Source organism: Rhea pennata, chromosome 13, assembly GCF_028389875.1.
Source record: "Rhea pennata isolate bPtePen1 chromosome 13, bPtePen1.pri, whole genome shotgun sequence".
Taxonomy (NCBI): domain Eukaryota; kingdom Metazoa; phylum Chordata; class Aves; order Rheiformes; family Rheidae; genus Rhea; species Rhea pennata.
The window spans coordinates 18,864,871-18,881,973 of NC_084675.1; the positions used below are offsets into that span (position 1 = coordinate 18,864,871).

Below are 17,103 nucleotides of genomic sequence, written 5' to 3' on the forward strand. Positions count from 1 at the left end.
CCACGGCTTCTGCAGCGCTTTCACTTGGTGCAAACTCACACTTTCACTACTTAAATACTGGCTGCTGCTAAAGAAGGACCAGGCGGGATCAGCAACGACGCGCACGTCAAACGCGCGGCCGGAGCTCTTGGGAACGGCCCTTTTAGAGTTGTTGTTTTTCTTCTTTTTGCCCGAAAAGGGCGTTATTGGCCGCCGGCGGGGCCCAGCCCGCACTGCGCAGACGCGCCTCGCTTCACCGCATCCCCCCCGCATTTAGCCCTCGAACACGAGTGGGGGGGGAAGGGGGGGGGGCAGCGACCCCGCACGCGCCGCTGGCCGGAAGCGCGCTCGCGCCCGCCGCGCGCCCCGCCGCCCCGCGCGCACGCGCACGCGCGCGCCCCTCCCCCGGGGCGGCGCGGCCCCGCCCGGCGCGCGGGGAGATGACGTCAGCGGCGGGCGCGGCGCGCGGGCGCAGCGCGGAGCGGGGCGGCAGCATGTCGGGGCCGAGCGCCGTGTCGGACCCGCAGCACCCGGCGCGGCTGCTGCGCGCCCTCAGCTCCTTCCGCGAGGAGAGCCGCTTCTGCGACGCGCACCTGGTGCTCGAGGGCGAGGAGATCCCCGTGCAGAAGAACATCCTGGCGGCCGCCAGCCCCTACATCAGGTGCGGGGCCCGGCGCGGCCGGAGGCGGCGGGCAGCGGGGCGCCCGCGTCGGGCTCGTGCGGTGCGTGCGGGCCTCCGCGGGCCCTGGCCGGCCGAGCGGCGCGCCGCAGCGCGGGCCCGAGCGCTGCCCCGGCCGGGCCGCCCGCCGGGTGTCCGAGGCGGCCCGGGCTGGCGCCCGGCAGCGCTGTCCCCTTCCCTCGGGCGCCCGGCAGCGAGGGCGCCGAGGGCGCGGGGCGGGAGCGGCGCATCCCGGCGGGAAGATCCTCGTAGGACGCGCGTGAGAGGCCGCGGGGGGCGCCTGGGGGTGAATTCCGTGGTGCTGGGGGGGCTCGGGTCTCCCTTTTTTCTCCTTTCGTAGCAGCCCCGCCGTCCGCGGGCGCTGGAGGCGCGCATCTCGCCTTAGCGGGTGAAGCAGGAGCAGACCGCGCAGTTTCGCGGGAGCTTAGGACTGTCGTGAGGCTGGAGCAGGCTTCAGCCTCGTGATTCTGCGCTCTCCCAGGCAGGACGATATTTTTGGGCGATGACTGTAGTTGTGGTGGTTGTAGAGCTTCAGCGTTCTTAAGGTATGAAGATAAAGAATGACTAGAATGTGAAGCTGGAGATTAACTTTTAACTGGATGTCAGGAAAGGACAGACTTAAAGGAACAGTTTTCTGATCTTTTAACTTAAAATCTAAGGGCCTGTTTTTTTCCGTAGTACACAGACTAGCATTATGCATTGGCTAGGAGGGCTGAGGAGTAAAATAAAATTTACCAAAACTAGAAGAGCAGCAAGAATTTGCCAAATGACACCAAAGAGCTGAGGTGCTGATAGTCATTTTTTCCACTCTTGTCTTCAGAAGCAGTTATGGAAGACCGTAGCGAAGGGCTAATTGGAGACATGAGGGTGAAATAAATACGAGCAGTTGATCCAATACTCTTCAAAATGCCAGGATGTTTTCTAGCTTCTTGATCATCATTATGAGTACTTTAGATGACCCTGTGTCATATCTGAAGTTAGTGTCCTAACAAAGGCTTCTCGGCTGAGAAGAAAGGTTTGGTTTAGATGGAAAGAGGTCATATTCTTGGGGAAAAAAATGCTACTCTAATTATCGCATGGTTTTACATAAACTGTGCAGCCTTTTGCTATGAAAAGGGATACTCTCTGAAAAAAGATCTTTTCTGTAGAATAATTTGTGGTATCCTTTAATTAGAGTTTCATCTTTAAGTATTACATTTTGTCATTCCTCTCTGAAAAATGCACTGGGAAACATGGGCTAATAAAGTGTCCAGGGAAGAGTCAGAGCACCAGGCATAACTACATTAACAGCAAAACAGTCATTAAAGTTGTGGTTGTTTTAAACTTAAAATTGTTGAGGTTCAGATCCCATCAAGGAACTCATTAACTATGTGTGAATGTAGGTTACATGTATTACTATATAAATACCCTTTTTTTAAGCTTACTCATCTTTTCTCCTTGGGCTTGCAATAGGTAGTAAACCATAAATAACACATACCATTTTTTTCTGTGGTGCATTAAGAAACACATCTGTCTTGCCTAACCTTTGCAGAGCCTAATTTTCACCTGTGCTGCTTGTCTCCCTTCTTTCTACCACTCCAGGATCTCTCTCTTATTCCAGCTGCTCTTCCTATTGGATAGAATTGGTCAGGTAGGTTGCCAGTATGGGAAAATTAAGTTTCTAAGTCAAAATTAACATTTCAGTGGCTCTTGTTAGAGACAAAAATCACCTTTAGCCTGTCCCTAGTTTCTGCAAATATTTAGTCCTGTTTCTTTTGAATTTCTTTTAATAAAGTGATTTATTTATTTTTTTTTATGTAAAAAAGTTGTTAGAGGAGACTTGTGAATCTTGCCTTAAAGGTATTTGAAGGCTAGATGACTGCAAAGCATGCTTTGGTACCAGAGTCTAAGTCTCCAAGTGTTGATTGATTTAGGTTGCTTTCATTTGAAAATTCCAATATAAAGCTCAGAAAGTCTAGTAACTAGTATCAGAAATATTACTGGGTGGAAAAATGAGTGGATATGGGAAATGTACGCTTAGCAGCGAGGCAGTGGCGGGATTAGTTGGCGCTCTGTCTTTACGTGCCCTGACTAGGGGCAAGTTGGTGGGCACGTTGAGAAGCCCTGTGGGGTTTGCATGAATACTGAATATAGGGTGTGAGTGGGAAAATAAGCATGGGATTTTCTGAGGGGGCGGCTTGGGTGTGAGCAGAGCCTGCGCTGAGGGATTTGTGTAGCTGCAGAGGGAGGCGCGCTCCCTGTTCTTAGTTTTGCATGGAAGTTGTTTGGCTGACTGGTTGTGACTCTGTCACTTTTAAATTACAGTGATGTGGTTTCGCTCTAGTTATTTGGCAGCTGGGTTATCCACGGAGCTCGAAAATGGCAGATTCTGAGGGAAGAGGAGGGAGGATGTGAAGATGAAGCAGCAGCATGGGGCAGTCTTACTAGCGTTGCAGGTCCCATCTGTCCCTTCCTTCCGTAGGCTAGCTTCTGCAAGTACAGAAAAAAACTACTGAATTTATGAATAGATTTGCTGTCTGTGGTAGCAGTAAACTTAAATTTTTATGGTAGTTTGATTCTTGAGGTCTAGCCTCCACTGCTTGATGCCCAGTCCCGTGCAGCTGTGAGGGCAGCGAGGTCTTGGGCGGCTGTGCGAATTCCCGCAGAACTGCCCTGTCCGTGCAGGCTTATCTAATCCCTTCGTGTGCCCCTGGAGCAAATCCTGCCACTTAAAAAACCCAGCAATCTCCATGTGTATCTCTAACATCTTGTGGTCTGTTCCTGAGCCTGAGAAAAGGAGAATCCCAAATGAAAATGCTGCCCTAAGACAAAGTGTGGTTTCGCTCAACGGGATATTGCTGTGTGTCCCAGACAAGTTAAATTGGCGCCAGCTTAGCCTGTGGGTTTTCTACGTTGCAATGAATCAGCCAGAAGTTTGCACTTTTTTTTTTCTACCCCCAAACAGTTTTTGTCCTGCCAGTATCCTCAATGCAGACAGTTTTACTGCCCAAGCTGTGTTTCTGTTGGTTTGAACTTACTTCATTCGTGAACCTAGTACAAATTACACTGGTGTAAGTCTGCTTTTGGCAGGACACACTATGTTTCTGCTGGGGAGTTTGGCATAAGTAGCAGCATATATCCACAAACCTTTTATAGGATTGATTTGGTCTAAGTATTCCTGGTATCCTCAACAGTAGGAGCAAATGTTTGCCTCCGAACAGATCTGTCGCTGTCTAGCATGAATAGTTTGGGGCCAGCTGAAGCTTGTGGCTCTCAATAGTCTGGTAGCATCCTGCCTGCCAGTCTATATAGCAGAGAGCTCAGAACTGTTTTAACAAGGAGAATGCTTGAACCCAAAATCTTAGACTTAATGCTTTTACACAGTGATTGCTTTGTTCTGCTTCACTGCGGTGTTTGAAATTAATGTGTTTTTTGTTATGTCAGCATGTTTTATTTACACACCTATGCATGAACAGGTTACAGATGGATGTGTGTATGCAATGCATATATTCTGTGAGGCTCTTCTAACTTAGTAAAGGCTCTACTACCATATTTTCTTCTGTCTTTTGGGTGGGGGCTCTATTATGCTTACCTGGAAAATGCAAAATTAAGTTCACTTTTTTCCCATTTACTTAAAAAAAAAAAAAAAAAATTGACCAGTGGGTAGTTTTTGTCCTGTGACAGCCCCATCTGACAGGGGTAACAAGCCAGAGGTAGAAGTCAACATGTGCTAGTTGCTTCTGCTGCTTGTTTCCCGCTACCCATTTGTTCAACTTATGCTGGTGTTTACAAACAGACTCTTTAAACGGTGTTCCAGAGCTCTGTCTGTTTGTGACTAATACTGAAATCACTGACAAACTGCTGTTAAAGTGAGGAGGTACTTTGGTAATCGGGACCTTGTTTTCTCAAGCGATTTAGCTGAACTGTTCTGTGCTCCTTTCAGGTCAAAGACACGCGTCTGCCCTGCCTTTCTGTCGGTCTGCTCTTCGCGTCCCTGCATGCCTCCAGAGCAAGAGGTTGTAGTGACTGTCTCATCCTGGAGATTTAAAGCCGTACCATGTTCACAATTTCTTAGGAGAAATTTGTGCCTGTTTCTTGTGAACTGCACGGGTTGTTGTGACAGTTCAAACCCTTGTATGAAGTTTGGACAAACCAGCAGGCCAGATTTTCATTTTAAAGCTGTTTTTTAAATAGGGAACGTTTTCCCCATGAAACTGAAGTGTCACCGGTGATGCTTTAGCCCTATCCGAATTAGTCACTCTTTAAGTCTCTATCACTTTGAGAAGCAGTAAATCCAAGTAGTAGCTGGGTCCAGAAACACTGTGCATGTGGCGTAACTCAGGAGAAGTGCTTCAATGTGTGTTAGGTCTGAGCTAGTAACAGGGGCAACAACGGCAAGGGTTTGTTGGGAGCTTATGATAGGGGTTTAAAAAGTGCTCTACTAGGCTTTCATGAGTTGTTGTTAATTATATTCCTGTTCTAACAAGTCCCGAGAAGATGGCCTGAAGGAAGCAAAAAGGCTCTTGCCCAGCTCAGAACAGAAAGCAAATGCATCTGGGCTGCTTCCATGTGTCCGACTCGGGGAGAAGGGGAAATTGGGGCATCTTGGCTACGCCAGAGGACTTGTGAGATGAAGCGAGGTGGCTGGGCTCTGAAGATGCACGGTTTGGTACCTGTGTGCTTTGAGAGGCAAGCTGAGGTGGAAAGAGGTGTGGCGGAATGGAGATTTTTGGGATGTCTGGGTAATTGATACTCTCTAGGTAGCCTTTACGCCTGTGTCAATTGCCTTGTTTGGAAAAATCTTTATTATCAAAAGGGCATTTCTATTATTATATATATATATTTTTGCATACTTGGGAGTATTTTGTGGCTGGAACAGTGCTGTTCTGGAGGTGCTGATTTGCCTGAGGAAAGGGATGTGGAGAGCTGAGCCGTCTGGGCGTTTGGTTGGTTGAATCCGTTTTGCACGCGTTGGTCCTAGCTGCGAATGAGGACTAGCAAATGCAAGAATTACATGTTTGATGGCCTTACAGAGTTCATCTCTTCTTGACTCTCTACTTGTTCAGGCTTCTGTTTCATCTGTGGTGTGAAGGTCTACCCCTCAGTCCCGCTAGCATGGTGCTGCCTGCGCGCTGTCAAGTGAATGTCCTTTATCTCCCGTATTTTGTCTTTGCCACTACTTAATGTAGCCAAGAAAAGGAACAAAACACCACTGTCGTGGACAGCTCTGAAATTATTTGTTGCCTGTCAAGGAAGTAAGTTCCTAATGCCAGGTACCTGGTGACTGTTTTATGTCTTGAGGCATGTTGGTTTATACCACCTGAGCAACTTTAAGCTGCCTAATACAAGTGTTATTGTTTATGGACACATCTAGTACGCTGAATTGTAGACTCTTGGCTCATTCTTGTGCTGGTGAAAACCATACTCCTGTTTCGTTTTTCTTGGCTGTCTGCACTTTTCCCTGCGATCTTGCAGACCTCAGTTTTCCAACTCGACATGTGTTTAGTTTGGTGCTTTCCTCGGTTGGGTTCACACAGAAACACAGTGCTTGTTACTTCTTCTGACTGTCCTCCAGTATTATGCACGTGCTTTGATTTTAGGCGTTCCGCTTCTTTCTTGCCAGCAATTGAGGAAAACTCTGATGTGCTTTTCTTCTATATGCTATAAGAACAGGATGAGGTATAAAGACCTGATAAAACAAAGTTTGTGTAGCAAGTTCATTGATGCTTTCCAAATATGATTTCAGTAAGTCAGAAATGTTTAGGTTATTAGAGATGCTACATGACACTATATTCTTTAATATTTTTAATTGCAGATTTAACAAGCGTGGGTGTGTTGCTGTACTAGTTCCTTTTAAGAAAGCATTTTAATAAATTTAAAAGCAGAACTAACTTGACAGAGAACATATTTTAAATAAGATGATGTTCAGTTCTTGATTTAAAGCTGTATTCCAGAAATGCCTTCCCTCTCTCTTCTAAGGAAGTCATGGGTCCAACATATAATAGCACTGTTAGTAGAAAATAGCTTATAATTTTCAGCTGACATGGAGTGAAAGTCTGATGAATCATCTATTTAGTGAGTGAACTTGAGCATCCTATGAAGCACAAAAATGTCACAAGTGTCACATTGATTTAGCTTACTGAGAAGATGCCTTGACCAGTGCTTCACATTAGCTAGCTTGCTGCCTGCTAAGGAAAAGGGCTGTTAGATGTTAAACAAAACAAACCCTTTCCAAAGTCAACAGCACAGAAATGTCGTGTTTCAGAAGCCGTTCCTTATATAACAAGGTACAGCTACAAAACTGTCTCAGAAGTGTCGTGATGTAAAAGGTGTTTCTTATATAAGAAAGCACGTCGTGAATCTGTGCTCCGTGTGACGGGATAGCTGAATCGGCTCCCATCAGCTGCAGGTACAGGCTTTGCGTTTTGCAGCAGGCAGGTGTCTGGCTTAAGCCATGGGTGCCCAGCAGCCAGCTCCTCCACGTTGCTTGCTTGTGGCTTGTTTGTAATCTTACCTGCTACTGTTTTTTTTTTTTTTTTTTTAAAATTCTATTTTTTTCTTAAGTTGGCAAAAAAACCATAAATTTAAGCAGTGCCTACAGTTGCTTAGAAGCTCTAGGAGTCCCTTCATGGAGACCATGTTAGTTGGATGTGTGTTCTGTCTACTTATGGCCAACTCGCATGTTTAGGCAAGACATGCTGGTTGGGAGTAGATCTCTCACTTAGATTAGAATCTAGCTCTGGATGAGATCAGTGTAATCGAGTCCCTTCAGATTTTCAGGGTAAACAAGCTCTTCATCGAGCAAAGCCCCTGAGCCCTGGACACCCACCCTCTGCTGCTCTGGAAGGAACCGCTTCGTTCTTTTTTTCTGCTGTGGCCGACTTAAAATTTTGGCTGACTCGTGATTTTTCTGTCTATTGAAAACTAAGTTGTTCCTCGTCATTGTTCCTCTTAAACAAAGCAAGATGAATTTTCCATTTTTTTATGCTGAGCTGTGGACTGTTTAGCCTTGAGACCTGAAGTTACAGTTACAGATAATCTTAAAAAGAGAGGTATAGCCAAAATAATCTGAAAGCTGGCACTCTTTATAGGGTGTGGTGAAGGCAGCCTTTTATGCCTGCTGCTGAAGGCCAGGGTGCGACCTCAAAGAAAACCTTCTGATTTGGTTGTAAAATGTCTTTTTGGAGGAGGGGGGAGGGTGGGGTGAACTGCTGCATCATGTTTTTGTCTGACCTACTTAATAATGTTTATTATTATTATTTGCATGCAGAAGGACCAGTCTTGGGGAAAGAGAAGTGTTGCAGGTAGAAAGGCAGACTCATAAGTCTCATGAGCCCACGTGGGAAGCTCAAATTAGAAGGGGACTAAGTTGATGGTATTAACATTGAAACCAGAATTTTAAAGTTTTCTCCTTATTGATGCAAAAAGTTAAAATACTGACGTGGTGTTTTTGGTGTTCCCGTTCTACCTTGGGCCTGAGTCACAGCTGTGAGCATGTTTTAGTCTCAGTGCATGTCTTTGCTGGTAACTTTGGTTAGAGGTGTGACTTCTTTTTAAAATGCTCTCTTGAAAAGGCCAAAATAGTGGTGCAGACAAAGAATATATTGGCAAAATGACTGTATTACTTGGCTTGGAAGGATTGTTTTGCTGCTTCAGTCCTAAGATTTACTAACGTAGCAGTATTGGCAAGGCTTTTCCAGCATACACCGGCCGTACGGTTAGTCCTTCTGGAGCAAAATTGTGCCTTTTGGAAGGAACTGTCTTTCCAAAACAAAGCTATTTCCCTCTTGTCTCTGGAAGTTTTGTTTCTGACGTTGTACTACAGCTTTATAAGTAGATCAGTGAAACTGCATTGTTGGCTGCTTTTGCATCATTGCAGTGCAGAAAGTTGATTTATTTAACCTTTTTTTTTTTTTTTTTTTTTCATTTTAAAGCATCAAAACAAAGCAACTGGCTGTTTTTCCCACGTTTTCTGATTACTGTTGACTGTAAATATTGCAAACTTACTTGAGGTGAATGTGGTCTGGAATATGCTCTTTCATGAGGGTGTAATCTTGGCAGATGTTTTCTTTACCTGATTAGGTACAAATATACCAGCACTCTAAGGATTAAAGCATTCCAGGAACTATACTGCTATTTTCTTATGTCACTGCTTTAGAAATACATTGGGTTATCTTTCCATAACAGTTTGCAAATAAGATAGAATTCTGTGGGAATAGTTTTACCTTTAAAGTCTCTATCTCACTCAGGTGGGAAAGCAAACCTTATATATGGTATCTGACTCCTCTCTTTTGTCTTTCATTTTATTTTTTTTTATTCCCCCCTCCCCTTTTGAGATCAGCTGTAAAAGATAAGAAAAACAAGTTTTCAGGCACAAGGCTCCTTTCTGAATGGGCTTTGCTTGCATATTTTTTTTTAGTGTATTTAAAAAAAACAGGTTGGCAGTGCAACTTAATGTGACAAAGAACTGTGAACAGTTTAATTTTTTTAAGATTTGAATCTGTTCTGTGACTAGTTTTATACTGCTAGATGTGAACTGTGATTCCTAGCAGTATCAAAGCTTATTCTTAAGCCCTTATTTTCACTTTAATGATCTGCCTTGCTCAGACTATTACTTACCTTTACAGAAGAGCTAGTGCATTTGTTCCTTCATGCTGCCTTATGCAGTGACATTTCAGATGACTCATAAGATTGTATTCCTTAAGTAAGGTGGAAGAGCAGATTCTAAATGTGTGTGTATAATACCACAGCTGTTTTCATGACTGGTATATGGCCAAGCTGTTTTCCTGACATATGTAAGAGATTTCATAATTCTCAGGCAGTGTTTGTAGAACATTTTGATTTATGTTCCTGTGTAAATCAGAAGCAAATTTTTCTTATGGTGGTAATCTTTTTAATTGTAAAAGTGAAAACACATTTCTAAAGTGCTTAAAGTATAGAGTAAAGCTGCTGAAAATTAAGTGACCTAAGAAAACAGGACGAAGGAATTTTGAGGGTTTGCTTGTTTTCCTCTCTCCAGCTCTTCCCAGCTGTGTCTACATCTCTTACAGTCAGCTGCACTCTGCTCCCAGGTAATAACGTTTCTAGTTGGCTGTAAGGTTCTTTTTCCTTCTAATTCTGGATGTTCTCATCTTTCTTCTGTGTTAAGGAAGAGCGAGGCAGCCTTTTCTCCTGTGGTTTGGCAACTTAAAACATGCTTGGAGTAGTTGAAGTGCTGTGCAGAGGGAGAAGCTCTGGTGCCAGTGTTGGAAGCAGTTGTCCTGCAGTTGGGCAGATCTCTGTGTGTCAGTTTGATTTCCACTTCCAGGTTTTGGCCGTGGAAATCGTAGTCTGAGTAAATCACTGCAGGGAAGAGCAGAACAGGGAAAAAAATTTCCCTTTCTGGGAGGGAAGGGAGGTCAAAAAGCCCTGTTTAGGTTTAAAGCTTTTCTTCCAAAGTGGAATGTGCTGGAGAACTACAGTCAAACCAGGTCTTCGTGACCTGCTGTCTGCTCCCGTTTCTTCCGACCTGGGAACAAACATGTTTGGAAACTTTCTTCTCTGTTGCTTGTATTACAACAAGGATGCCCAAACTTCAGTTTGCTGGTGGGGCGTGGAAGCGGGTGCTGCCGGGTGATGCAAGAGGCAGCGTCTCCTTTCTCTTCTTACATACACACTCCTTCCTCCTCCTCTCTTATGAAACACTTCCACACTGGACTCACAATTTTCTCTTAATCTTTCTTAACCTTTTTTTAGCCTTCCTCAGCCCTAAAGCTATTATAATGCATTCCCTTTTTTTAACCTTGTTTTGTGTTGTTTTTTCTTCTCTCCTCTGCTCCCATCAGCCTGCAGCTGTCTTGTAGCGCCGATTTAAGCTGCAAGGAGTGTCTCCAGCTGCCTTTGGGGAATGCTTCTTGTGCTGTGGTCTGGAAATCTCTATCGAAAGAGAGAATCTAGTAACCTTTATGTTAAAGCTGTGTGACCGATAGGTGACCAATAGCTGCCGTTTCTCAGGACAGGTTGTAGGAACAAAGTTCGGTTTGAAACTAGCCAAGATGCATTTGTGTAATGTGAATATTTTTTCTACTAAGTGTTTGTATTTTTTGGTTGACATCGGTGCTTTCCTCCCACCCTCGTTCAGATAAACAATTGTGGCCTCAAATAATACACAGCAAGTAGGGCAGCTAGGCTGATAACTGGTTAGGCTCAAAACTGTGAACAACACTTGCTTGTTTCTAGGAGGTGTCCCTGCTTAAAGTCCATGCAAGGAGGTGATTTAGCTTGGGTGTGTGCAGGTGATGCTGAGATGAAAGCAAATGATAAACAGTGCCAGTCCTCACGCTAATCTCCCCATTAGTGCTGTCATGCAGCTTGTTTGTTCTATGCCCTGCGTCTGGCTTCGAACCAACAGTGCATTGAAATTCCAGGTTCTTTGCAGGTGCTGCTGGGGCTCGGCCCCTGTCCGGTCGGATCCCAGCTCACTGTACCTCCCTCCCACCCCCCGGTGATTCCCGGAAGGATGTTGCAGATTCTGAGAATGTTTGCTAAAGTAACAGAAAATGCAATTTAATTCCAGGAAACACGTAGCCTGTGCTGAAAGGGATGAACCCAGAACTCTTAACTGGCACACACAAAATTGAGAGAAATTGTTTGGCTAGACTTGAAAAATCTGTGTAAAGACACAGTGATTAAATCAAAGCAGTATTAGCGTCCAGGACATGCTTGTGCGCATGTGTGTGCGTTCGTTTGGAGCTCGCAGGCATGAGAAGCGTACGTATTCCTCATGCTCTGCCCTAGCACTCGAGGGAGGATGGAGCGAGCTGATACAAGTTGGACAGTATTGCTGGAACTATCTTGTCAGTTGAAAACCTCTAAGCTGACAAGTCACGGATCCGTTTCTGTTGGAGTAGCCTGTGCTTTGCTGTAAGCCGTACAGAATGTCTTTAATCTTCCAAGTGTTAGGGGAAAAAAAACTTACTGAGTCAATTATATTGTTGTTAATACTGCTACTTGTGTAACTTGTGCTAGGTGCTTCAGCTTAGCTCCAGACAGCTTAGTCATATGCATAAATCGGAATAGTGTTAAATCTGAGAGTGTCCGGATAACTGGAGATGGATCTTTGGCAGCTTAGAAAAGCTATGAGAAAACAACTCCACAAATATGACTGACTGAGGGGCTAAAATTACCATGATTATTCACACTTTGCTTGCTCTAGATTAGGGTATTATTTAACGGGAATAGTATCTTTGTGAGAAACTAATTTATTCTGAGTAAGTGAAGCAGAATCTAGCTCTTGGGTAAATCATATTTATGCCCTTACTCATTGTGAGTAAGGGTAGCGGACAGCAGTGACAAAGTAAGACATTTGCAGCTTAGCTAAGCCACTGCTTTTCACATGCAGTGATATAATCAGGCAGTGGAACCAAGTTTTCTGGTCCTTTTATGTTATGTTCTTAGTTCCTTAAAGTGTGAAAGCAAATGTTCAAGATTATCATCTCTTGGCCCTGGTGGCTGTTTTTACTGGATCGGGGGATGTTCTTCTCTGAACACTTGGAGTACTCTTTCCTAGGAAAGTGCCTGTGCTAGTGTGATGGGTGGAAAGGCAGCTCTGCTGCTGCGGCGTTGTTTCCCCGTCTCTTTCTCTCCAGTTGTCCTTCATTCTGTTCAAAAGAACATCAAACTGTTCATGTTACATATTTTTGTTTAATGGCTCATAAGTACAGTATCCAATGGTTTAGATGAATATTTAAAGCTTGATTCAGCAGAATATAGTCCGTTTCCTAGAACGGTGAGCATAGTTTGGTTGTGGCCAGATCAAATGATAGGCTGATAACATCATAAACTACACAAAATGGTAATGCAAGCAAAATATCTATGCTGCCAGTGTAGATTCTGATCGCATCTGCTCATGATAATGATTTTTTTGGTAAAGTGTTTTTTTTTTTTGGGGGGGGGGGGCTCATTATTACCAGAGCAGATCCCTACATTTCATCCATCAGCAGTACTCTGTGACTAACTTCTGACTGAAGTTTATGAATGCCGATGATGATGAATAAGCCAGGAAAAAATTACTTTGGCTCTTTGATGCCAAGAAAAGTTTGCAAGGCTCATGTAATTGTTCAGTCTGGAAATGTGATGAGCAATGTTAGAGACTGTAAATGCAGCTTTTTTGTCCTAAATCAAGAGAGAATTTTCAAGTTATGTTGCAGGGTTTTAACAGATCTGTTATGGCTAAAGTGATCTGCAGCTTTCTTGCTGTTTTCTAAAGAAAAAAAGTGCTATGCCCAGGTCATGAGCTCTTTTTTTTTAAGCTTTTTTTTTCCCTTCCTCAGAACAAAATTGAACTATAATCCTCCAAAGGATGATGGCTCAACTTACAAGATTGAACTTGAAGGGATATCTGTTGATACCATGAAAGAGATTCTAGATTACATCTTCAGTGGGCAGGTATGGTATTAAAAAGAAGTAGACTGAAATGAAAATTTTCAGCAAAATAAAATTTTTACACTACTGTCTAGAAAGATGAATCTGAGAATCTTGCCTTAAAACTTTGATAATTTTTTTTCTGTAAAACAGTAAATAACACTCCAGCTTTGCATATGAAAAAGAGGCAGTAAGCACTCCAGGAACCCTTTCTCTGTTTTTATGATAGAGTAGGGGAAGACCTTTAAAAGATTTATTGTCAAATGCTTGTTTTAAACTGAATGTCTCCAGTAACCTAATTTAAAACATGCAGTCTTTTAGGATAATAAAAGATAACTGGGTTGCTAGCAAGGGAGATTAAGACCCCATCAGTGAACTTGCATGTTTTACGACACTAGGCATCCTTCCTTACTGACCCCGTAATGTCCAATTTTTTGGCCTCTCGTTAGTGACAGCATGCCTTTCAGTCCGAGTTGATCTTGTTCTGCTAGTTTTAGTGGGGATTAACATTGGTGTGGAGACAGATTGAGATTGCTGAATTAGTTTAACTTTCAGCAGAAAAAGAAAAGGCAGGTGAGTTCTGAATCTTTTTCCTCCCCAAAATTCATCTTAGATTCTCAATTAGATTAGTAATTTCATTGTTCCTTCAGGGACAAAGTTCTGCAAATACCTTTTGTTAAATTAATGCCTTTCCAGTCCTCTATTCACTTATAAATGTGCAGTAATTATATAAAATTTACGAGAAATAGATACTAGCATTAATACTCCTTTTTCAGCCACTGAGAATGCATGTTATAAATGTGGATATCTCATGTATCAATGAGTGATAGTAGCTGTAACTTCTAAATTAATTCTTGCAGATCAGGCTAAATGAAGAAACTATCCAAGATGTGGTACAGGCAGCTGATCTCCTGCTGCTTACAGATTTAAAAGCTCTCTGCTGTGAGTTTTTAGAAGGTTGTATAGCTGCTGAGAACTGTATTGGGATTCGGGACTTTGCACTACACTATTGTTTGCATCATGTTCACTACCTTGCCTCAGAGTATCTGGAAACTCACTTTAGAGATGTCAGCAACACAGAAGAATTCTTGGAACTGACTCCAAAAAAACTGAAAGAAGTGCTGTCAATGGAAAAGCTCAATGTGGGAAATGAAAGATACGTCTTTGAAGCAGTGATCAGGTGGATTTCTCATGATGCAGAATCAAGAAAGGTAAGGATATCAGAGTTCGTTTTTTGAATACGACTCAAATAACTACACGTATTCTAATTGGCAGGAGTTTTGAACAGATGTCTTTCAGGGCTGCTATTGCAGCCCTGAATTCACAGAATTAATTGAATTTTGTCAGAAATGCAGATGAGGTGGCAGTAAAAGCATGAAAACTGGGATGTACTATCTGCTATACTTGTGATGTCTTTTAATAGACATTAAGCAAAAATTCTTCTTTTTTCCGGCATTGATGGTATCATCTTGTTTTTGTAGAGAAAGCAAGTAGTACCTCTTCAGTGAAACTTTGAAAACTTCATCTGTTTTCTTAACATTGTGATGTAGATCTTAGTATTACTTCCATATACCAACACTACTCTTCAAGTTCTTCTAGTTTTGATTGATGCAGAAATTTCTGTATGTATGACTGCTGTTTTGTGGAGTGTTGGCAATTTTCTTCCATTTATCCCATTCTGCAGGTTCACATGAAGGATGTTATGTCAGCAGTGTGGGTTTCAGGCTTAGATGCAGCATATTTACGCGAGCAGATGATGAGTGAACCGCTGGTACGGGAGATCGTCAAAGAATGCAACAATATTCCCCTCACGCCCCCGCAGCAGGGAGAGGCGATGCTGGCCTCCTTCAAGCCCAGGGGTTACTCCGAGTGTATAGTGACTGTCGGGGGAGAAGAAAGGGTGTAAGTATTGAGTGGCATTGCAGGCCGTAGCAGATGGTAAAATGTAAGCAGCTAGCATTCGCAGCGTGTCTGAAAACACAATGTGAAGAGTATATATGCATCTAATGTTCCTATACTTGCTGCTTTATCCTTTGAATGTTTAAGTTGTTCAAACAACTAAAATACTTTTGAATGATTCAGCAATAGTTATTTTTAACAGTTTTCTCAAATTCAACTTATGGTTTTTAATCTTAAAAACTAAACCTTTCATGGTGCTTCATACATGTAAAATATATAGATGCTATGGATCTAAACCTAATTTTATTTTTAAGACTTTTTACTTAGAGAGATTCATTTTATTCAGGGAGTGTTAGCTGTTTTTTTTAACTGAATAGATTTTATCCAAAATAAGCACAACATTGTTTTCAGATCTTTAGTTTCATCAATCTATATATAAAAAAAATCTTAAAAATAATGAGCATGTCTTTTGCTTTAACTGTTTTGTTTATGATAAGTCTAGTTCCAAAGATAAGTATTTATTGGTGCATCTGAGATGCCAGGTGAAAAGTCCTATTCCACAGAATAATTCTGTTATTTTCTTGAATATCTCTTGCGGTACAGCGGAGAGGTTTGTCCTATCTTTAAGTGAATTTAGCATTCAATGTCTCTTCTTTAGAGACTGCAATAAGATTCAAATAACTTTGCAATTCAGTTTGTGTATCATTTTACAAAGATCACTAATATGCTATATCAATGCTTTTTAATTCATTGGAAGTTCGTCATTTAAAAATTTTATATTATGGACAGATACAGTAAGAATGAGGTGCACCTGCTTTTTATGTCTCCAAACTGTACACAATTACATTTATGCATGTTTAACCTGCAGGGCAAACTTATTAAAACTCCTCTTTACCAGGGAAGTGCTACATTTTATGAATGTGTATTAAATCATGTGTATTTCAGGCGAAGGTGCTAACAATTAACTAGTAAATTTATGTCTGTTTCTCTATGTACTCCTTTTTTTCCTTCCACCTTCCCTTCCTGCATTCAGGTCAAGGAAACCCACCTCAGTGATGCGGTGCATGTGTCCTCTTTACGATCCCAACAGGCAGCTCTGGATTGAACTTGCTCCTATGAGTATTCCACGGATCAACCATGGAGTATTGTCAGCAGGTAAAGGGGAACCTTGTGTTTGTAAGGCCAATAGTGTGGAAATCTGCCAATACCTCCAAATCTGAGATACACTTCATAATTTTTTTCCTCGAGATTAATGACATTGGGGTTATTTCTTGCTGATTTGTCTGCCGAGAATGCTGCTTTATTCTGTGATAATCTCTTGCATCTGAACGTTATAAAATAAGTTCCGTATTTTGCAGGAGTCTACTATGTTTGTCTCTCCAGGAACATTTTATGTATTAAGTAAGATGTAGTTAGTTGCTACATCACTGAATTTGTTGAACTCTCTCTCTGCAGTGATAGACTGGAGCTTTACCTCCTCCAGTCCAGAGTTTGACCTGTGACCAATCTGAGTCTCTTAATGAATTCTAAGGTGCAGCTAACAGGTCTTGTGGTCTTGCTGAGTGCACAGGTATGAATCCTGTTTTTAAGATCACGTATTTTGTTTTTACAGAAGGATTTTTATTTGTGCTTGGTGGTCAGGATGAAAACAAGGCAACGCTAAGCTCTGGAGAGAAGTATGATCCAGATTCCAATTCGTGGAGTTCCCTGCCACCAATGAACGAGGCAAGATCACTATCTAACTCTTGAGATTTAATTTTTCACTTTGGCAAAATGTTCGATTGCTTCTGCAAAATTTTATTCTGAGCCTCCAGTCATTTGCATCTTATTCATTCAAAATCATGGTGCAGACTGCCTTCTCTTTATTTCTTATATTTGCTTTTGGTCCAATGATGAATATAGGATGTAGAAAATACTTCCTATTGGACAAGAGCTAGCTGTAAAGCTGAACTACAGAATTTTGTGAATTACATGTTGAATTGATCATGTAGTGTCCTTAATGTTTTCTGTATACTGACCTTTTTAAAAAAAGTATACATATTTCCCCTCTGTGTTATGTATAAGAGAATTACGTATATAATACATAATTAGGGGGTGGACTAAGCAGAAGTGGACAGAGGACTACAGAATTTGGCTTGTACAGTCATTTATATTTAATTTTTTGA

The 17,103-nt window shown here is 42.4% G+C and overlaps 1 protein-coding gene across 1 annotated transcript in view; it reads left to right on the forward strand.

Annotated features, from left to right (window-relative positions):
- The first annotated feature begins 473 nt into the window (after positions 1-473).
- Positions 474-17,103, forward strand: part of GAN (gigaxonin) — a 29,346-nt gene continuing 12,716 nt past the window's right edge. The window contains exons 1-6 of the mRNA XM_062586403.1: positions 474-640; positions 12,949-13,063; positions 13,900-14,250; positions 14,724-14,941; positions 15,972-16,093; positions 16,551-16,663. Of these exons, the coding sequence (XP_062442387.1) occupies positions 474-640; positions 12,949-13,063; positions 13,900-14,250; positions 14,724-14,941; positions 15,972-16,093; positions 16,551-16,663 (1,086 nt within the window). The remainder of the gene's footprint in view (positions 641-12,948; positions 13,064-13,899; positions 14,251-14,723; positions 14,942-15,971; positions 16,094-16,550; positions 16,664-17,103) is intronic.